Source organism: Ambystoma mexicanum, chromosome 8 (assembly GCF_040938575.1).
Source record: "Ambystoma mexicanum isolate Mex_15411 chromosome 8, UKY_AmexF1_1, whole genome shotgun sequence".
Taxonomy (NCBI): Eukaryota; Metazoa; Chordata; class Amphibia; order Caudata; family Ambystomatidae; genus Ambystoma; species Ambystoma mexicanum.
Window position 1 is genome coordinate 84,098,454 of NC_090929.1, and position 23,559 is coordinate 84,122,012.

A 23,559-nucleotide genomic window follows, 5' to 3' on the forward strand; every position below is an offset into this window, starting at 1 on the left:
CAGCTGCTCATACGCCACTGGTCGGACTTGGGATACCATTCATTCTCAGACCTCTTCCCTGACGGGAAATTCATTACCCCAGATACGTGGAAGCCAGGGCACTCCGGGTCCCCCCTTGAGATGCTGCAATATTTCCGCATAAGGGCAGCAATCCAAGACATGTGGCCTGTGTACCCTGACGAACCCCCCGAGTCCCCTGAGGTCCGATATATATCCAACTCCGCTGGAGGTAGGGGCATTGTATCCTCCTTGTACAAAATGCTGATGGCCCGGGCCGCTGAACCCCCCCGCACTGCTCGTGATGCCTGGAGCCGGGAGTTGGGAGTAGACATCACAGATGACATCTGGTCCACTATGTGTACGCACACTCGCAAAGTCTCTACTAATTCTAGGATTAGATGTATCCAATACAAGCTGCTTAATCGACTGTACTACACCCCTTATAGGATTGGGAAATTTGCCCGGGATCTCCCCCACCCCTGTCAGAGATGCAGATCTGAAGAAGCGGACCACACACACATGTTCTGGTCCTGTGCAGCATTGGCCCCGTTCTGGGAAGTGTTGCTTGAGACCCTCTCTGAAATCGTAGGGTTCCGCGTAGACCCTGAACCCCTGTCTCTCTTGTTTGGGCTCTGGGAGGGGGATGAGACGAAACGGGTGTCTAAATTTTTGAATGTGGCGGCGAGCATGGCCAAGAAATGCATTCTACACTGCTGGAAGCGCAGATCCCCCCTTCCCTGGAAATGTGGCTGAAGGCCCTCACCTGGATGCAATCCTGCGAAGAAGACTATATTAACTTGCTCCCTGCCAATGCTCGCCCTAAATATATATGGACAGAGTTCTGTAGCTACCTGAACAGGAATGTGGACTTAGAGCTCTTATCATCCCCTCCGTCCCCCTCCCCGGGAGCAGATAACTCTACATGATGCATGCTTTCACTGTAACCTATCTCTGGTTTGTCTCCACCGCACCTTCTGTAGAATATATGGCTCAACGTTCACTGTTGTTAGGAAATGCGTAACTATGCTGTAATGTATGTGGTGCTGGCTGTTACCCCCTGCCAATAAAGAAAGTTTAAAAAAAAAAAAAAAAAAGCGAGTACCGCCTGAGCAATACATACTCTGGACTGAGAGACAGAGAAACAGTACATGGCTAAAGGGACAATGTTAATCTGATATGATAGGTTATTTATAACGTGCTTAATACCCAGTGGTTTCTTAGTGCGGACCGGGATCGAACCCATGTTGCTTCGTGTCAGTTTGCTTCTAAGGAGAGCACATTGCCCCTGAGCTATCCTCCCGAGACAATTGGCTGCGACTTAAGACATTTAGACAAAGTGTCTCATAGCAAGAAGTCGAAAATATTATAATGTTAGAAAAGACGGAAGCGGTCATTCCGCTCACAAATGATTGTAATACACCAACAATGGTTTGTAAGTTCACCTGAGGATCTGGTGTAGAAACCTACATGCTTGGCGGAGATGACAGCATGTGCGATAGCAGCCAGGTTGTGACCGGATGGCTTCGAAGGAGCAGACCAGACCAGACAAGCCAAGAGGGGATGGTAATGAATTAATCCAGGCCCCAGAAATGCAATCGGTATCCTTTTCATACGGCAGATAGCGATACTACAGGCTCCATACAATTGTAAATTATTTTGAAGGGAAGAGCACCCAATTCTGATTTGGATTATTCTGACCCTGAGAGCCACAGAAGGGCCTCCTGGGGTCCATAGTAAGCAAAACACTTGTAGCAAATGAGAAAGAGTTATGGGTTTCCAACCTCTGCTAATCAACTACTAAAAGAGCAGGAACAAAATAAATGGCAATTCGTTTTTAAGCAATATTTTGTCGAAAGAACCCAATGGAGACTAGTTTGGTATGGCCATGCACCAACATATATTAGAAGCATTTTGAAAGTAAAATGGCATGCTGCTTTTAAGCAAATATTGGTAGGTACATATTGGGCCTGTGTTTCAAAGTAGATAAACCTGCATCTTTTTTTATTCTATTTGTATTATTATTATTATTATTATTATTATTATTATTATTATTAAATTATCTTACAACAGCAGAACTGATGAGTAATAATATGGAGTACATTTCAAACATTATGGAGTTTAACTTTAAATACTGTTGCTTTGTGAAATCCTAAACCAATTTTGAACTAAGCAAGATGTTATGAAGAATTAATATGAAGAGTACTGGCTAATAATTTAAAGAAATACAGTTGGTAGAATGCACGCACAATTAGATCTTTAGCTAAACAGAAATGTGTTAACAAAATACTTCAAACATAATAAAGTGGTGTGTTTTTCAATGGCAGTGGTTAATATAATGAGTGATGTCTTTGTCATAATATTGTGCTGTTAATATGCTCCTAGGCGATATTCAAATGCAAAGTGATGACTCATACACAGATATCAGAGTGTACATAAGGTTAACTGGATGCAAATACATGGTGTTAATGATTGCATGTCTTTGAGTTGGGTATAGATAATTACCCCTTCTCTTAATATTTGGCATGAAGGCTAGCATTTGTGTTTACCTTACGAAGTGACGATTTCAAGCCAGAGCTTCAAAGAGTCACAAGAGTGAATGCCCAATGTGCCTAGGGTTCTACACTAACTACATCATAGTCTCTGGTAAGATGTATATCTCCCAAGAGCAAGACCATGGTAAGGTGGCCTTTGGATAAATCATGTCACTTCACTACGGGGTGTAAGAATCCTGAGGGTATTCTCTTAAGCAGACCTCGAGAATCCCTTATTCAGGGGGCCAGGGAAGATCCCAACCTGGGGGCTGGACGAGCGAGGGAGGAGCACATGGGTTCGGGAGCCCGGGTTTATGCTCAGGGGGGTGCCCAAAGGGAGATGCACTATTATACAGAGGAAGAAGATGAGGAGGACGAAGTCTCTGAGGATTTCCTTGGTTATTCCACATCTACCTCCCTTACACCTAAAGAAGCTCCCTTAACAAAATCCTACCAGCCCTACAACTCTGATAAATCCCCTAGGATCCCACACCCTGTTGCATTCAGAAACCATCTCTCTCAGAATTCCTGCTTTCCTGTTCCCTAGCCGAATACTCCCAATCATTCTTCTCCATGTCCCTATGGTTATTCTGTCCCGAACACCCACTCTACTTTGACTAAACAATACCGTTCCCACAATCCCCCCTTTTCCTTTCACAAAAACAATCCCGGTCATTCCTATCAATCTTACCCTTCTAAAGTCATCAACCCTCCTGAAATGAGGGTTGTAATTCCCTATAACACCTCTTCCCCATCCTACCTCGTAGGATACGCTGACACTCCAAAACCCCCCTTTGCCAACCCAAACACTTATTCCCAGCCTAGGATACAACAGACTAACCGTAAAATTGTATATCGGAAATGTCCCAACCCAAGGGTCAGGCAATTGACCTGAATCACACACACCTGACAGCCTTTTCCCTTCCCTATAGGGATAAAAGGTGGAGCAAGAGAGCACAGGGGAAGCAAGGCAGACAGCACGACGTAAGACACAGTAGTTCAAGAGGAGGAGAAAGGCGGCGCATACCGAGGGTGTGACGAGGAGAGAAGCGACCTGGGCCTTTCCGACCAAGGCCTGTGAACCCTCCGCAGAAGGAAACATAAGACCGCGGCGCGAACAATAGCCAGCGTGTGTTGCAGCAAATGTCAACGGTATATGAGACCCTCCTCCGCTGATAACCAAGCCGGGGAGAGACGCTTGTGTCCGTGGTACCAACCTTGACTCCAAATACTCTGAACAGCCAAGCGGTTCATCAAAGCCGGTGAGTCGAGGGGAGAACCGATGAAAACCGAACTGTGTTGAGTGAAAGCTGCAAAGTAGCAAGTTGAGAGAAGTTCAAGAAACTGTTAAGTAAAAAGGGAGACCAGCTGCAGATGGATTCGGTACCACGTGGGTCCTCACTGGAGAGGCTCTGTTCTATCCCCTGTTTAGTGAAACTGAAAATACCAGAAGGCCTTGGGAAGGCTGTGAAGGATCTGTTAAAGTGGTCATACAGGGGTCTTGCAAAATCCTATGTACATTCGAAAGACTTTGACCGACAGGCGATTATGAAAGGCATGATTGATGAAGTTGGTAAGAGTGAACCCGGCAGAGGGATGCTGACAAAGAGGGGCGAAGCCTGATGTCACTGAGAACAGTTTGTTGACAGAAATGAACCCGAAAGAGGGTGGTCCACAGTGAACTGTTTGTGGAAAATTGGCAAGAGTGAACCCGAAGGAGGGATGCCGACAAGAAGGGGCAACGCCTGACGCCTAAGGAACATTTTGTGTTGGCAAAGGTGAACCCGTGAGAGGGAGGTTCACAGTGAACTGTTGAAAAGACATTGGCCCTCATTACGACCCTGGCGGAAATCGAAAAACGATGGCGGAAATGCAATACCGCCATCGAATAGCGCTCGGTGCGATTATGACCCGTCACCGTAAAGTACGATGCCATTAGCGACACCGTAGCGAACGCCAACGCTAACTGCACCAAGTACGCGCACGCGCGCCATGCCAAACCGTAATTACCACCATGGCGCAACGGTACGCGAATTCCGACCCTAGCGGACTTGTACCACCATTCCGCCATGGTGAGAAATACGGCATCGCGAATCAACCGTAAACGGCCCAACTGAGTGCCTGTACACCACTCCCTGGCCACATTGCACAACTCCTCGTAGGTGCAATGAAGTTACACAATGCAACCAGTGAAATTTACAAGTCACCCATGCATGCCAAATAACAAATGAATCCAGGGGCTCCAAGTGCCTTGTGAGTGGGCATCCATATCTGCCATGGCACCATTGCCGCACTGATGCAGCACAGGCATGTGAAGGTCCAAGTACAGCAACATGAGCAGAAAAATGAGACAAACAAAAACAGAATAGAAATTTAATGCACCACAAAACCACCAAGGCCATACAGCCATCAGGTCATGAACCCCAAAATACATTCCAGTATTGTGGGCTGCATCCGCAATAAATGACCAGCTTCTGCTTGTGTGACGCCCTGTTCCATCATGGTACACAGGAGCTACATTCACGTTCAAAAAGGCAACACGGAAGCGCCTAGAACCGCAGGGACGTCCCATTAGGTAGGCACTAGTCCAGCAGAAAGGACGATATGTTGCTCCTACCCACTAGCACTGCGTAAGGGCATGTGGCCCATTGGCGATCGTCCCATAAGATCGTAATGGTGCTCCACTGATTGACACGAAGCAGCAGGTGTCGGGAGTAAAAGCCATCTGCAGGAGTGGCATACAGATGGCAGCGGCAAAAGGGGAGGAGATACCTGTCACCCAAATGAAATGAAAAAGAATAGTATGGCCATCAGAACTACATTTGTATAACTCACTTCAATGATCACACTAAATCTACAGCCATATGCATGCTAGCCCACTCAAAAGGATTATACCCACCCAAACATCACTTGCGAATCACAACCATAAAAATCGAGGTGAAAACACCATTACAAACGAGTGTTTGTGTGCATGCGTCTGTGAAGACAGAATCCATTAGATGGGATTAGTAACGTGCATAGACACAAGTGCCTGAAGGCGCGTCGAGACAGGGAGGGTTCAACAAGGGCAGAAAGACGATGGTCCCACTATGGCAGCCCTGCATGACATAGCGCAGGGGAGGTGGATAGATTCCAAAAAGCCCTGTACATGGCAAACTCTCCATCAAATCATATGTCCATGCATCCATACATCATTCCCTCATCCCGGTATAAAAACGCCTGATTATTTACTCACATCACATTTGAAACTTCCATTGAGTCTGTGCGTAATGCAGTCTGCAAAATCCACTGTTCTCCAGCCCGGAATTCTAGTGTTGTGAAGTAACATGTATATGGGAACGTCCTGCCTTATCGTCCACTACGCTATTGCGCATCCCATACTATTCATATCAATCATAGCATTCTCGCCATGGCCCCTGTCCCAAGGACATTAAAAAATAGAACGTTATATTTGCAGTCAGACCTGTGGGCGTCTCCTCGCCGCTAGCTGAAAACCGAAAGCGCTGTCCTTCGAATTCCTCATTTGCAACATCACGTCGAAAAGGCATCTGTGACCGCTTGAAATCACAAATTCATCTATGTAGTGCGGCAGTGTGTGAAAATGGCAACTGGCTACACTCACAAATGGGACGCCCCGCCCGTCGGTGAACCTCGGTACAGTGCTGCATGAGGGTCCACCGTTAATCGAGTACTACATTCCACTGACCCTTCACAAGTTTGTTCGCGACTGCAAAGATAGTATGTGAAGCAATGGGACCATAGCAGAATGAACATATGAACCAATATCACACTGCCATCGGGATGAAATACATGATTGCAATGGCAAGATGCCATGCGTCGAATTGCAGCGTTGTGTGCGGGACGTGCTCGCCCAAAGGGGATTGCAGCTTGCACAGGTGGAATTAATCACCACAGGTGGAGGCAATACAGCTTGAAAACACATAAATTGCACACCCAACTCCCTCCCACAACCACACCCACACCAAAATGCTACCGGCAGGACTGGCGATGTTGGCCCTGGGGGACCTGATAGCACTGCAAGTACTCCAACTACAGGAAGAAGACGAACGCCAACTACTACAACAACCGGCCGCACAGAGGAGACGCAGGAGGAGGAGGAGGGCAAGGCAGGGCCAGCAAGGGCCACCAGCACAGCCACTACCACCACGCAGGCAGCCCGCAATCCCACGCCTCCGAGCACATCCGTTCAACCTCACTGATGAGCAGATCCACACCCTCTACCGTTTGGACCGGGACACCATAACCGCCATTGTGGACATGACACAGGCTGACCTCGTCTGCATGATAGATAGCCCAACCGCCATCCCACCCCTACTGAAGGTGGTGTCTGTACTCCACTTCCTGGCCACAGGCACCTACCAGCACACAGTCGGACAGTTGCATGGCATTTCACAGCCACTGTTCTCACGGACACTATTGCAAGTGCTCGATGCCCTCCTGAAGCACGCAGACGACTACATTTCCCTACCACGCTCGGACCCGGAAATTACGAACACAAAAGTGGGATTCCATGCACTTGGCGGCATACCGGGTTGCATTGGTGCCATCGACTGCACCCATGTGGAATTGGTTGTCCCACATGCCATGGAGGTCCAGTACCGCAACCGGAAACAATTTCATTCCCTTAATGTACAAATGGTGTGTGACTCCAACAGGATCTTTACACATTGTTGTGCCCGATTTCCTGGATCAACCCATGATTCTATGGTCTTGAGGAACTCTACTATACCACGCTACATGGAGCGACACGCAGGGAACAGATCCTGGCTACTCGGTGAGTCTCATTTCATGCATGATAATGTGGGGTATGTGATGCGGCAATGACCTGGCAGGAAGGGGGGGGGATGCGTACGTAGCAATGTCATTCCACAAACATCCTTTATTGTCCACATACAGGTGATGCCGGGTATCCACTGAAGAGATGGCTCCTTACACCACTCCGGAACCCACAGAACCAGCATGAGGAGGACTACAACCATGCCCACTCACGTACCCGTGTAGTCATAGAACAGGCATTCGGCCTACTGAAGACTCGTTTCCGCTGCCTCAGCAGGTCTGGCGGGGCACTCCTGTACCGCCATGAGAAGGTTGCAAAGATGGTCATGGCATGTGTCATGCTACACAACATGTGCGTACGTAGAAATGTGCCCATGCCCCCTGACGCAGAACTGCAAGCACCTGAAGATGGTCATGATGAGGGTGGGGATGTGGCAGCACCTCAAGGAGTCTGCGAAGCACAGGAGGGCCGTGACATTCGTCAGATTCTCATAGATTCATGCTTCTAGCACTCACGCCTGGTGGCTGATACATGGACACGGGACTTGTGGCACTGTGTGTGTCTGGAACATGCACAATATGGACTGTACGCCTATGAAGGCCTCGTACACAAAGATCAATGTCCACACATCTCATTGGATGATCGTGCATTGTTTATAGCATATGTGAGATTATGTTACACACCCCATCGACCCGCCACCCAAGTGAGCCCAACACCCCCCCTCCACCCTCCTACCTCCCCCCCGAACACCAGTGTCCAAAGATGCTCATCGTCAGTGGGCAGACGCTATTGCAAGCCCCCTCTCCGGGTATCAGGGGCACCCCTGCCTGTGGAGCGCAGGTTCCTCCCAGATCTACGTTGGGGGCTGCCCTGGACGGAACTTGCAACGGATGATGTCTCTGCCTGCTCACGTCCATGCATGTCCCTAAGGGTTTGTGAGAGCTCAGTGAGCACACGGCGCACAGCGGCAAGTTCAGCACATACGTCTTTGGACGTCGCATGCAGTTCCCGCCTCAGGCTCTCGGTGCTTCTCTCCATTTGTACTCTCAGGCTTTCTGTGCTTCTCTCCATTTCTGCCCTAAGCGTCTCAGTTGATGTTTCTATGGCTGCCTTAGTACCCCCACATTCATCAGCATGGTCCTTGAGGAGCGTGGCCAGTTGCTGCTGTTGCACGATCACCTGGTCGAGGGACTGTTGCCTCTGCTGTGCCATGGCCATTTGCGGTGGTGTCACAGAGGGGCTGGTCACCTCATGTTGCCTTGCCACAGGGCTTGTGGGGGATGGCCAGTCGTCGTCTTGTGGGTGCCCCTGCGTGGTATCCTCATGGTGTACGGGATGAAACAAACAGGGGGATTGGGACAGGTCATGGATGGATCTTGCTTCGACATCCCCGTCTTCTGTGTCGGAGCATACTGCGATTAATGGAGTGTCACCTATGGTGCTGCTGCCACCAGAGGCAGTGCCTTCTGTGGCATCCATTGGGGGGACCTGTGGTGGTGCTGGTGTGGGCATGCTGGCTGCTGGGGTGCCTGTTGAAGTTCCCTCCTGTGTGCTGCCACTTGATTTGTGCTGCTGCCGTGTCTTGATGCGTGCAGCTGAGGTGGAGGGTCTTTGGCCGTTGGTCTTGGCCCTCTTTGCAGGTGTGCTTGTAGCGGTGTCCTGGAGCTCGTCGTTTGAATCAGACCCTGTGGTGGAGTAAAGGAGGGCGAGCGTTATTCATGGGTCTGTTGAAATTGGAATGACAATGTATCACATGCATTGGGGTGGTACCTGAGGGTGATTTGGGTCGGGGCCTTGGAGGTGGTTTCATTTTTGTGTGGAATGAGGATGCAGTTGTTTTGCAGCCTGCAGTTAGGGTGTGCCTGCTGCACGTGTAGAGGGTGTTTTTAGGATTTTTAATTATTTATGTATTTAATGTGAGTTTTAAAGTGCGCTGTCAGGCCAATGTATGTGGACGTTGTCCTGGACATGTGTTACTGTTGCACTATGTGGACACATGGTACTTCACATGATTGGACATTGTGGATTTGGCATTGTATTAGTTGGCCCACCTACCGGATTCTTCGGATGTCTGCACTCCTTTCTCCATCCCTCCGACTCCCTCTATGCTCTCCATTCCAATGGTGGAGGCACAGATTTCTTCCCAGGGGGTCAACTTGATGGGTGATTCCGATCCTCCCCCGGTAGCTGTGGCAATGTTGCGATTGGCGGATAGTATGCTCCGTACGCGTATCCGCAGGTCGTCCCATCGCTTTCTGCATTGCTGTGGGTTGCGGGGTGCGGTCCCCACCGCACTTACCTGCTGTGCCACCAGGGCCCATATGGCCTTCTTGTTCGCAAGTGCCGTCCTGGTCATTTGCGTGGAGAAGACGACGGCAGCATTCTCCTGGAGGGTCTCTGTAAGCACGGTGAGTTCCTCACGGGAGAAGTGGACCTGCCGCTTGTGGTCGCACGCTTTTTTCGCTACTTTTCCCATTTCTATTGCTTTCACTGGGGTGGATGACGGGTTGGGATGTGTCTCAGGGTAGTATTTTTAATGGTTGTGTGGGAATTCTGGTTTTATAGGTGTACGGCGTGCTGTTTCCCGTTCCGGGCCCATGTTTTTGCTTCCGTTTCCGTATGTTTACGGTCACCGTACTTTCCGGTTGCCGCTCATTACGGTGACCGCTAAGATGGGTGGCGGAATTGCACCTAGGGCGCCGTACGACGGCGGTGAGGCGCGTTTTGGGGTCATTTCCGCCATCGCGGACTTTCCACTTCCGCCATGGCGTAGTGCTCGTGCCCGATGGGTCGGAATTGGCCGCACTTTGTTCCGTCGTGCGATGGCGGAAACGCTATTTACGCTATGGCGGTCAGGTCAGTCACTTTCCGCCAGGGTCGTAATGAGGGCCTTTGTGCTAAAGTGACAGAGAAGATTATTCTCGAAATACCAGCCAGAGTGAACCTGACACAGGGGGGGCTAACATTCAAGAGGGGGCTGAACCTGGAATAGGGGAACTCAGGGGTAAAGCCAGCATCACCTCGAAAGAGAACAATTGTTTAAAAAGCTATTAAGATTCATGAGCCAAGGAAAAGGCATAGTGAACCCAAAGGAGGCAGTCTGACCTGTGCAAGGGGTCCAAGCCTGAAAGAGGGAGATCCAGGGATGAAGCCATCACCCAAAAGTTAATTGAGAAAAGGAACTGTTACTTGATTTGTGCAATACGATTTGTGAAGGGTCTGTGCCTGGAGGAAGGGGGACCCACGGGTGAATCCATCACCCAAAGTATACATGGAAAGGAACTTTGTGTTTGTCAAAAACATCAGGCCCTTGAAGGCAAGAGACTTGTGGTAAAGGAGACTTGGCCATCGGAGAACCTGATAGCTGATCAGGAACTGTCGGCTCATTTTGGGAAAGCTCGAGCGTGTTCTGTGCTCCAAAGTCCCACCTTATCCCATGCTGAAAACGTGGGGAAGGAGACCTCAAGTATCACACCCTGACATATTATTTGTAAACACATCTTTCTTTTGAAAATCCTATCCCACACTCTTTCTATGCTTGATTGTAAGGATTTGGCAATAGTTTTCTTTTTTTTTAGTATAGGCCATTTATTTTGACAAGACGCCACAAGGACTGGCCTTATTTTCATTTGAGGATCGAAGCTTACTCCCATCTTAGATTTAGGTTTATATTAGGCGTTTTTCCAACATGCGTACAGTTTAATAAACAACCTTGAACTGTGATCACTTGTGTCTGTCTTGACTGTTACCACCATGTGTTCCTTACAGGGGATGGTGTAGTAGTACAGTGAACCCAACATAGAAACACTCAAATAACTCAAACACACCAAAGAACTACAAGCAGACTTTTCTATTAGGTCTTTACATCTTCAAAGCTCTAAACAGGTAAAATAATAGGTAATTATCTCCCTAAATCCCCCTGCTAACACACACAGAAACACACACACACACACACACACACACACACACACACACACACACACACACACATAGTTTGCTATTTCAGCGTGAGATCACATTTACTTTATATTTTAAAACAGTATTAAGTGTTCAAGAATAGGAAGAGTTCATGAATGAATAGAGCAGCTGCTTCAGGTGTCCCAGGGGTGAATGGCAAGGCATGAATGCTAAAGTGGACTGAGTAGAGCAGCTGCTTCAGGTGTCCCAGGGGTGAATGGCAAGGCGTGAATGCTGAAGTGGACTGAGTAGAGCAGCTGCTTCAGGTGTCCCAGGGGTGAATGGCAAGGCGTGAATGCTGAAGTGGACTGAGTAGAGCAGCTGTTTCAGGTGTCCCAGGGGTGAATGCTGAAGTGAACTGAGTAGAGCAGCTGCTTCAGGTGTCCCAGGGGTGAATGGCAAGGCGTGAATGCTGAAGTGAACTGAGTAGAGCAGCTGCTTCAGGTGTCCCAGGGGTGATGGCAAGGCATGAATGCTGAAGTGGACTGAGTAGAGAAGATGTTTCAGGTGTCCCCGGGGTATATTGCAAGGCACGAATGCTGCTCAAATGTTTCTGAGGAAGAAATGGGAGTATGCCTTCACACTGTCATGTTTGCATGAATGTTGATGCCATCTTTGAATGGGTATGACTGGTCAACTGGTGCTAGATCTTGGTACAGTGTAGTATTCTCATCCAGCTGCAAACAATAATTATAGTTAGCGAGTAGTGCTGCTTTGCTACACATGGCCTCATATATCATATATGTTTGTATACTATTTCGGAGTGGCACAGTCCTACATTTTGGCCCTATACCAAATAGACTATTCTATTGCACATCACTTAGAGTATGCATAATTTGACTCACAGTTCTGTTGCAACATTGAGGATGGCAAGCTGGATGCAGCAGAGATCCAAAGCATTGGTCTTCGTGCCATTGTGTGTGAGCGACAGGCTTTGTGCCTCAGCTGCTGATGAAAGCAAGTGTGAAGAACTTGGAGCTGCTTATGAGCAAAGCACAGTATCTGGGGGAGGAGGGGGGTCTCGAGGTGAGAGAACCACTCAGTGGGACACGCTTAACAAGTTACAAGTATTTAAGTGTCAGAAGGTAAAGTTCACCTGATAATATGCAGATATGGGTTATTTGACCTAAAAACCTTGACCTACTGCCCATTTGAGCTAATTTTTTTTACCTCAATTTTTTACCTACTGCAGAGGGAGATCCCCTGCAAAACCCACCTAATGCGAGGAAACCCCGAACCCCCCCCAACATCCGCCCAGTCTACCTATTCCCTTACCCCACCCAGAACTATTTTTTTTTATTAAAGTGTACCATTTGATCTACCAAATTAAGTCAAAAAGATGCACTCAAATGGGTCAACGATGCCAATACCATAATATTCACATGATGGCCAGCAACTGGGCCTGTATGTTCTTTGTCCTGGGCTCATTCTTCATGTGGCTTGAACAAATTCAGGCATGTACATGGAAAATGCGAGGAACACTCTCAAATGCTTTTATAGTGAGTAAAACATATGTATGAGTTCCGTCCGAGCCACAAGTCTATAATTACAACTGTTACACACACCAAAAGGGCAAAACTTCGAATACCTCCTGCCCTTCTTTTTGCTTATATGTTCACCCTTGTAGTTCATCACTCTGTGAGCATAGCACTTCCCTCTCCAAACGCCATATGCTCCCATCTTGCTCCTACTATGTGAAGAGAAGCAGAGGTCCAGGTTCCACTTCCTTTGGTCCAGCTTCTTTGACCGGCACAAGGCCTGCCTAAAAGCTGCACAGACCGAAGTCAGGCATTGTGATTTCTGAGGTTTATATGTAAGTATTGGTAACATCGGCCCCTTGCTTTTCGGAGACTATTCTCTAGTGTGTGTTTTCCATTGGGTCTCCTTTGTCTGGTTGAGCGACGGAATTGTAATACGCCCCTTTACCTTGGTGTCTCAGCGCGGTCCTTGGCACCACCCACAATCTGACTCTTCTCCTCTGCCAGGTGTACAGGAAGTACGGCCGAGAGTACGGGGCCGTCACCAACCCGGACATCGCTTTCAGCTACTACATCCCGAAGGAGAAAGGTGTGTTCACATGGGTTTCCACTCTGGGCCCCTGCTCTTCCAGCTGTGGCGAAGGTGAGTGGTCTTTAAACACAGAAAAGCAATTATTGTTATTAAATTATAACATTCTAGGAATATGTGTATTGTTTTTCTGGCAGCACTCGGTATCCAGTACCCAGACTACTCACATTCGCTCAGGGACGTCCTTTCACCAAAATGCCAGGCGGAGGGGAAGTGACATCGCATGACCCTTGACCTCTGATGACATCACAAGAAGTGATGTAATTTGACCCCACCCCGAAGTGATATCACAGGAAGCGATGGAACACCCCTTTCACCCCTTGACAAAACAGAAAGTGGCATTACACAGCATTGTTCCTGAGTACACTATGAAAAATATGGTTACGATATCACTATAATGTGATGTACATTTCATACAAGAATGGATCACCATATGTACCGTTAAGATCAGTGTGTATAGGCCCATATTACCAAATTACTGCGAATGCAAGCAGACTTCCATGACCAAATGATAATGATGTCTTATTATATAGCACTCACGCTTAAGCGCTTTATATAGAACAAATTTACATACAATATCACCCAGCCTGTGTTGGTACTCGTTTATCAACCTCAGAAGGATGAAAGGCTGAGTTGAGGTGTTTAGGAACAGACCAAATCAGTGACTCACCCCCTGAAGTGTCCCTGAAATAAACCTTTAATGAGTCTAGCAATTATTGTATAGAATTCCAGAAAGACACATTATTTGTCATTTCTATTCTTTCTTATTTAGGGTCACTGCTCAAAGTGTTAAACTTGTGGAACCCCCTCTTTTATTAAGAGGCCTGAACAGGAAAACCAGCCACTGCAGAGACAAATAGTGACATGGCGCTGGCCACAGCTCAGGAGCTTACATCTTGCTTAGAGGTAGCAAGGGAGACCCAAATGACATCCCTACACTCGCTCTGCACATGTCCCAGGCTACCCCATGCTGTCCATAACAATCACCAAAGTCTATACATAGTTTGTCCTTGCGACCCATGCTCCTCACACTCTCTGCTCATGTGTTCGGCCTCCTTGAGTGCGGTTCATGAGCTTGTAGCACCTCACACTCGTTGTTGGGCTTCATCAGTGAGGCATTGCTATGCACTCTAGACACAGCAGCTCGAAAAACGGTGTTTTGGAGGCTTGCCCAGAGGAGTGCCAGTGATTATGATTGATTCAAAACCATCAATTCATCGCTCTTCAGTGTCGCGTAAGTCACCCTAGGTGGGGCAGGTATGCCCAGATGTTGGTCCTGAGCTTTCTGTACCAAGAGCCCCAAGCTACACCTCACTGTAGACCGCTATTGAAGTTGAAAGAAGAGAGGGGTTACTTTTAGTCTTCATCCCTTCTCCCCAAGCGGGAGCCACCCCGTTTGGGACTAGGGAGCTGAGTCTGCTACGCAATGCCCTCCCTAGGGGGCAGGGCAAGTGGGATCCCAAGCGGTATCCCACTGGGGGTGACATCCCCTTTGGGGGCGAGGATTGCCAAGTAATGATTCTATTCCACTTCCTTTTATTGGTTATATGGGAATTGAACAGGGAAATCATGTACAGTGTCCCTTTAAAGTGGATGGTTTGGTTTTTGACCTGTATTTGTTGCTGCCTCTTTGTGAAAACTGGAACCAATGGAATCTCTCCTTCCATTTCTGGGAGGAACCTAAATACACTGGACTGCACAAAAGAGCAAGTGCGAGAAAGGCCGGCTTGCACAGACGTGCAGAGCTGGGATTCTCTCCCTCACAGGAGGAGCTGAGAGCCACACAGTTGGCATAGTGGGTGGGGGCCCAAGGCAGCTAGCGGAATGCTTCTGCTTCGATGCAGGCAGAGACCTTGATGAGCCCGGGCTGATTAAGAAAGGAAGCAAAGTCAAAGGAAAAGAGATGTATCAGCATCTTGTCTTGCTGACACCGAAGTCTCGAGAAGGGAGAAGCAATGCGGAAGAACCAACCCTGCCTACCAGAGCCAAGTCGAAAGCAAGGGTACGCACTGGCTAGAGAGACCACCTCCACTGACAAGCACCGCCGCTGGAGAGAAGGTGTGCAGCATCATATGAGAAGGGAGTGGAGGGCGGTGAGGCCACAACAGAGCCCACACAGGGCAGAGGAGCTGAACACCCTACAAAGGGGTGAGAGAAACAATAAACCAAGCATGGCTGTGCAGGCCCGCAGCCCACCTGGGGCTGAGAAACTGAATACCTCAGGAGTGGGTGAGAGAAGTTACAAACAGAGCTGGGCTTTGCAGTCTCATAGCCCATCCGGGGCTGAGGATCTAAATACCCCACGAGGAGGTGAGAGAAATGACAACGAAAGCTGGGAAGCGCAGACCTGGTGCCTACATGGGACTGAGGATCCGAATACCCCAGGATGGGTGAGAGCAGTGACAACCAAATTAAGGCTAAGCAGGCTCGTAGCCCATTTGGGCTGAGAAACTGGATACACACAAGGGGGTGAGAGGAGGGACAAGCCAAGCAGGGCTGAGCAGGCCCATATCCTACGAAAGGCTAAGAGTGTGAATAATCCAGGAGAGACAAATAGCAAAAGAAAGAACATTTGGGTGCGAATATTAACCTACCCAGGTCAGGAGGTTCAGGAAGACTCTTCTCTGGTGACGGGATAAAATAGAACCTGTTCTGACTAAATGATGAGGCCATTGGTTTGACCAAAAGGAAAGCTGAGAGACATTTCCTTAGTTTGTTGTACTGGAACCAGTCTACCAAGCCGAGGTCTGGAAGAGACTGTGGCGAATCACAAGATGTGGTCACTTCTCCCTGAGGGGGAGCCCCTTCCCATGAGGCCAGGGTGGTGAGGCCACTACCCGATACCCTCCTGGGGGTGGTGCACAGCAGGAGGATCTTATGAGGAGAGACTCCCCCTCTGTGGACAAGGACGACCACCTGGGAAGAACACAGTATAATACCCCTCACTCCACACCATACATACCTCCGTACTCTAGGGACCCCAATAACATCCCTACTACTCCCATGTTTGTTTGTAAATCTGTAAGTCTGATACCTACTGAGATGAATAGGATTGTGACCTACCCAAGAGAGATGTATAAGTCACATACTGGGACGAGGAGGAGTTGCAGAAGCATGAAGAATACTGAGTGGAAAGTGGGTGAGCATTCCAGTCATCCATGGCAAGGCACAATAAAGAGCAAGGAAGGATGTACAATGGGTCTAAGCTGGTCCAGGAGAAACCGAGGACCAGGAAGCAGCTCAGCACGGGAGATACAAGCGGTTGCAGTTTGGGCACCAAGGAAAAGCAGAAGGAATCCCAACCAGGTCCTATGCCAGAGGACCCTTGGCAAAGCAGTAAGCAAATGTTGTTTATAATTTGTGCATTGTGTTAGATATCTGATTGTATAGTCTAATCTCACCCATGTTACTATGATATTGTAGTGTATAATTTTTGTTTTTCTTGTCTGCTGTAACCAAGTAACTTGCATTACCTTGTACTGCGCCCAGATACCTTCGGGTCAGGCACGCATTAGAAATAAAAAAACAAACCAAACCCAACCCCGCAGGGGTGTTGGTTCACATGGTCTGTAACAGGTACATATACTGCAGGGAGAGAGAGGCTGCAGGGCCACTGCAGCGCATGAGAAGCCTGAGGAAGACATGGGAGACCCAAGCAGCACAAAGGCAGTGTCCTGGGCACACCAAGCCCACTGGAGAAGTCCCAGGAGGAACTGCAGTGAATGGGGTGGCCGGTGGGGGTACAAGATGGTCTTGGCTACTGCATAACCACGCCAGAAGAACAGTTCAACTATTCAGAGGCTGCGATATAACCCCAGACGCAGAGAGAAGCAGTAAGAGCCAAAAGGAGAAGTGGTTCCCCAATAGGGGTACACAAAAGATCCCCAACCATAAGGACACTGATCAAGAAAACTTTATAAATGATGTTCTTAGTGACAGTATTTGGCAGGCCAGTGAACCAAGTCTGTCCAGTGAACTGAATAGAGAAATACAGGTCTGAACCCCACAACAAAAGAAAGCAAGAGAGAAAGCCGATTCCTCTTCCTCATGGCAGCACTTGGCATGCCAGAGAGCCAAGTGGGACATAGTGGGGAAGCCTGGGCCGAGGACCCTACTGGTGCATGAACTGTATTGCTGAGAAACCTAATGGTGAAACAAAGGAAACCATGGGAAGGGAGTCATTCCCCCTGGGTACAGTTCGCTGTGAAGTTGACCTTGAAACCACTATCCCAGGAGAAGGGAGTCATGTCCGGGTAGTGCCACATCTGCAAAAATGGCAAAGAAGCCTGGGGAAGGGAGTCATTCCCCCAGGGTAAAGAAAACCCACAGTCAAGAGAAGGAAGGCATTCTCTTGATAATTGAGAAAGCTGACCATGGAACCTTCAGCCAGGGGAAGGTAGTCATTCCCCCTGGTGGTGTGTGCAAAACAGTGAAAGCCAGACACCAAACCAAGCGGCCAGGGGAAGGGAGTCATTCCCCTTGCAGAGCAAGTATCGTGCTGAGAACATTTCATCCGGGGAAGGGAGTCATTCCCTCTGGAGTGAAGAAACAGAACTTTCTGATACAGAGTGTTATAGGATTGGCTGTCCTGAATTTGTGACGTACTGGGACCAGGGGAAGGGAGTCACTCCCCCTGGTATAGAACTTGTCATGCAAATCACAACCAGTAGCTGTGCCATCCAGTCCAGGAGAAGGGATTCATTCTCCTGGACCAAGAATATTGGCACAACCTTTAGTTTAGTTTTAAGTGTAAGGGACAGAGATAGTGACTTTTGACACAGGGCGGTGGACTCTTTAAGTTATAAGGGCATTCTGACAACCCTGTTAGTATTCACGCTGCTGCAGGGAAACCCTTCTTAGAGATAGGGAAAGTTTGTTTTTCTCTTTATTGTCTTGGCTAATAAAAGTGTATAGCAATCACTATGCCACCTGTGTGTCAGTATCCTCCTTATGCACCCTTACATATGGTGTCAGGAGTGGAATAGTGATCCACCTGATAAATAATGTAGGCACCCTGAAAAGTGTGTGGACCGGATAGGAAAGACATTACCACCTATTGGTCTGTTAGGTATCAAACCCAGCCTTGAAAGACCCAGCCCTTCTCACCTTCTATAAACTCCCTTAACTTCCCCTCTATCAGAGTATCTCGAGAGGGGGAACAACATAGAAGAATCTATCCCTGTAGGTTCAGAGGGTTTAATCGAAGAAGACCCTAAGACACCGCCCATTGGGTCAGACCTTTTTGAGTAACTCGGAGGAGGGAGAAGAATAGGAAACCACTGAAGAGAAGTTGCGGTCCCTGTATCATTGCCCCCAAGACTCCGAGTGAATCTTCTGACAAGTCAGAGGCTGAGCACAGAGACAAAGGAAGTTCAGGGGAGTGGGATGCCTCTAAGGACTTGAGTTCTCAATATAATGAATCCTATAACCCGGAGAATAGAGATTAACCCCATAAAGGCCCTATTAGAACACCTCGTGAACCACCAGATAGAGGCATATTTAAGACATGAAGAGGGTTTAGAGAAAAATTCACTAATCCAACAGAGATCCATACTTCCCCATGGTATTCTACAGCCTTACCAAGAAGGAGAGGATCTTAGACATTTTCATTTTTTTTCTCAAAAGGCTAGCTAGAAAGTTCCATTGGAGCAAGAAAATCAAGACCTGTTATCTTGTACCCTTGCTATGTGGAGAGTTACAAGTCTCCTATCAGAACCTCAACCCGCTTGGAACGGTATGCAGTGATAAAATCACAGCAAAAATGGCACCTATACAAAAAATTGCGGCAAAAAATGCTGTGATTTGACCCGGTAAAGGTGTACCCCATTATACCATTTAAGGGGAGCGGGGGTGTCCCCCGCTCCCTTTAAATGGTATAATGGGTCCGGGGGTTGCGGGGGTGTCCTCTGCATCCTTTACATGGATTGTGATGGCAAAACCACAACATTTTTGCTGCGATATTTTGTAATCACAGCAATTTTGCAGTGATTTTAACACATGGAACCCTTGGAACCACCTCTTTCGACGAGATCAAGTGGGGATTATTACATAGGGTGGGCGAAACTGATAATTTCTGTTGACAGAAATGTAGGGATATCAAGTTGGGCCCAAATGAAACACCACTTGAATTGGGAGCTCGAGTTCAAAACACCTTATCCCAATGGCTAGGGAAGAAAATTCTGTATGAGGTGATGGAGGCCCTTGCCCTAGAGCAACTAGTAAATGTATTACCCACCTTTTTACAGCATGCAGTCTGACCACTCGCCAAGCCTACGCTTAATAGCACTATTGAGACCGTGCAAGCCCACGCACAGACCTCTAAGCAATTAAGATCCATGCATAAAGGAGAAGGCACTCGAAAAAGATCCCACATATAACCGCTCCTAAAGAATACAAACCGCCTCTCAAACAGGGTGTCAAGCCTTTCAAACCACCAGGCCGAGAACCTGAGAAGAGTGAAGAAAAGAAACCTGTGCCCTTTAGAGAAAAATACCCCACCAAACCAAAAGAAGGGAAAGGGCCCACACCACTAACTCCCATTTCTCCTGCGGCGCAAGCGGACAAATAGCTAAAACCTGTCCCAAAAATCAAAAGGAGGAACCCATGGAGATTGGGTGGATGGATGGGGAGGAGTAGGAAGAAACCAACACATCGGAGGAGAGGATTCTAGAAACCGTTAGTAATTGCTTCTGCCTTTCGACCCCATTTCAAACACATGAACCAGCTAAGGTCAATGGTACCCCTGTGTCAGCATTGATCGAATCAGGCAGCAAACAAAGCACTGTTAGAGTGGACTTGGTTGTGTGGACGAGATACAGCTGGAAAGACCAGTGAAAATCACTTGCATCCATGGAGACCAAGAGGTATACCCCCGGATCCCAATTACCTTTAACATCAGTGGTAGGGATACAGTAATTAACTCAGCAGAGTTCCCCGGCTTGCCTGAAGAGGCTACTTCAGAGGCTCTCTCGCAGTCACCCCAATTATAAGCAAAAGGATACTTGGGGCCCCCATAAAATCCCTGCCGCAAGAACGGAAGACTCAACCATAGGGCAGAAATTACTGTCTTTATTATCTAACAAAAATGACAGGGATCACACTAGAATAGCATAGTGTTTCCAGAGTGCTCGTCCTCCAGACATGTCACACTGTTTTACTCATGAGTGACGTACAAAAACAGGGTACATCCCCCAAAACCTATCAGGGTTGTGGAATTGTCAGTTTAGGGAAACTACATATGCAATGTGTAGGGGTTAGTCTGGTTATTGGATCACCATATCTGGTGGCTCCTCCTTGGACCACCTCTACCTCCAACAAATACAAAGTTTCAGGGAAGTAGAGAAGCTATTGCCCACTGCAACTTTATATGTCTAAACGGGAAAAGAAACTTAGGATTGGATAGAACGTGTCTTCCCAGACTTGGTACCTTGGACAGCTACCAGGTTGGGTGGACCGTTTCAAGGCGATGAGAACCAACACAGAGGTGCTGTGTGTTCCATCATGTTACCATCTCTGATCACCTAAGCCTGAGAGAGTACATTTAGTTGTTAACTTTGTGCAGCGCTTGTTTCTTTCCACCTCTAGTTGGATGGGAACAGCTTTGCTCCATCTACCTTGAGTGAATAGGCATTGTCCTGTTCTTCCTGGTCACGTGTGTAGCGACCATGAAAGGAAGCTCTGCTGCTTGTAATTATGAGGATTTTAGATTCTATTCCTTGCAGGTATCTGGTTGTCTTGGTGAACTTGGGACCTTCCATCATTGCTCGTCCTTGGCTAGGGTATGAAATGTCCATGCTGGAAGCTCAGTCTGCCTGCCTTTAGCTGACTCAGGCTGTCAGTCCTTCCAATGTATTTGAAGTCTGTATCCCCCTCCCTCATTCACCTAAGTGCACCTATAGCTTCCATCTTTGTTTTTTTTTATTGTCATGGTTAAATAAATTCAAGCTTTCAATGTAATCTTTACAAAACTCTTATAAAACATTTCTTTAAAATGATTACATGTTCTGATTGCACATTTAGTTTCCACAGTTTGTCATGTCTTCTTGTACAATAAAAATTATCATAATGAAACAACCAAGTTAATCGACGAAACATCAAAAATATAGCAAAACATTACATCTAAATGAAAGTTTGTTAGAATCTTTATAAAACAAAGGCATTCATAAATGAATTTATAAAAGCAATTAAAATGTACGCTTAGACGAGTATATTTGAATTAAAATTCGTCATTCTCTAAATGCAGCATATTTAGGAAATTCACTCTGGCTATTCTCACGGCAGTGCGTGAAGTAGTAAAAATACATTGTCGCACTAGGCTTGAGTTTTGAATCAGAAAGTCACTAAAATGTGGTCTTAAGTGCAAGTTCTGCTTATCTGCAAGTTTAGGGCACTCTTATCAGCAGATGTTTCAAGGTCTCAGGTTGATTAATTTGTTTACAGAATCTGCAAACATTGTCAATCTTGTCAATAATGCCACGTCTAGCAGAACATCGCTAGTAGGCCATAGATTGAATCTAAATCTTACATACAAGCATCTACATGTTGCTGGTGGGCTTCTACTCAGATAACTAGCAATAGTGTGCAGCTTTTTGTGTTCAAATGGATTGGCCTTAAAATCAACGTAAGCGTTACAACTTTGGAGCGTAGTAATCCAGTCATGCTGGTGAAGTTTAATCTTAGCTCTGTTTGGATTTGTTACGAGAAGGTGCAGAGTGATGCCTGTCTCCGCCATGATGCTGACTACGGTAGTTCTCCATTTTATTATGAAGTCATGTGAGGCATTAAAAACGTATAGTGCAAGAATCTCAAGTAACCTTTTGTTTTTGGAGCTAGAATGCATTTTCTTAGAAGCATACAGAGTTTCCACTTATAACGTGTGGATAGGGAGACCAGGCCCTAACAAATCGTATAATCGCAACGGGAACAGAGTTCAGAAGTTGCAAATCGCTTTGCCAAAATTTCGCCAACTTATCCCAGGTTTTTTGCTTTATAATGTTTTTAGATTCTGAGCCATATAATAAAACAGGCACTTTTTTTGTCTGTGATAGGATACAGCAGCCAGGCAGGAAAACTTTCCTTATTTATACAATATGATTTTGGGGCTTGGGAGATGGCTGTAGCGAGTGACACCATCACTGACATCAGTTATAATCAGTCGGCCTGTTCGACTGCTGATAACTCCGCCTCCTCCGTATTGTCAGTCGGGTATGTTTTGAATGGCTGCCTGAGACAGAAACGGTTCTTTCATCTGCGATACATCGACAATGGTGATGAAGGGCCCAGGAGTGATGAGCATCTGTCATTTCCCTGTCTTCCGGCTGCGAGTTGGGTAGGGGTCATGAGGGCCACATTTGGATCTCTGTATTCACTAATTGGCACTGAGCTCCCGAAATCTGATTGCGGTGATCAATAAAACCCCAGCTAAATTCTCCCCTTTCCACACTTGGGAAGAGGAAGGGTTTAGGGGAAAACCCCTCTATCTGGAAATGGAACACTAACATCGGCGGGGGGGCATGTATACAAACAACTACCCAGAGCTGCGGTAGATGGGGAAGACATCCACATAAGGGGAAGGGTAGGTGACTAATCCAGAGATGTCGTCACTTCTCCGCGAGGGGTAGCCTCTTCCAATGAGGCCAGGGTCGTGAGGCTGCTACCCGATAGTCCCCCTGGCGGTGGTGCACACTGGGAGGATCTCATGGGGAGAGACTCCCCTCTGGGCACAAGGATGACCATCTGGGAAGAACACAGTATAATACCCCTCACTCCACCCCTTACATGCCTCCATACTCTAGGGACCCCAGTAATCTACCTACTACTCCCAAGTATCTTTGTAAATCTGTATGTCTGATACATACTGAGACAACGAAGATTGTGAAATACCCAAGGGAGATGTCTAGGTCATGTACTGGGATGAGGAGGAGTTGCGGAAGCATGAAGAATACTCAGTGGAACGTGGGTGAGCTTTCCAGTCATCCATGGAAAAGCACAATAAAGGGCAAGGAAGCACTTAAAAACAGGTCTCAGTTGTCCCAGGAGGAACTGAGGACCAGGAAGTGGCTCAGAGTGGTGTATACAAGTGGCTGCAGACCGGAATGCCAAGGAAAAGCAGAATGCATCCTGACCGGGTCCGACACCGGAGAACACTTGGCAAAACAGTTATCCAACCTCACAGGGTAGGTGGACCTTGCGATCTGTAACGGGTAC

General features: G+C 47.5%; 1 protein-coding gene across 2 annotated transcripts in view; it reads left to right on the forward strand.

Moving 5' to 3' along the window:
• ADAMTS13 (ADAM metallopeptidase with thrombospondin type 1 motif 13) overlaps positions 1 to 23,559 on the forward strand; it is a 447,185-nt gene that overhangs the window by 262,436 nt on the left and 161,190 nt on the right. For both annotated transcript variants that reach the window (XM_069609349.1, XM_069609350.1), the window contains exon 19: positions 13,272 to 13,407. In XM_069609349.1, coding sequence (XP_069465450.1) covers positions 13,272 to 13,407 — 136 coding nt within the window. The remainder of the gene's footprint in view (positions 1 to 13,271; positions 13,408 to 23,559) is intronic.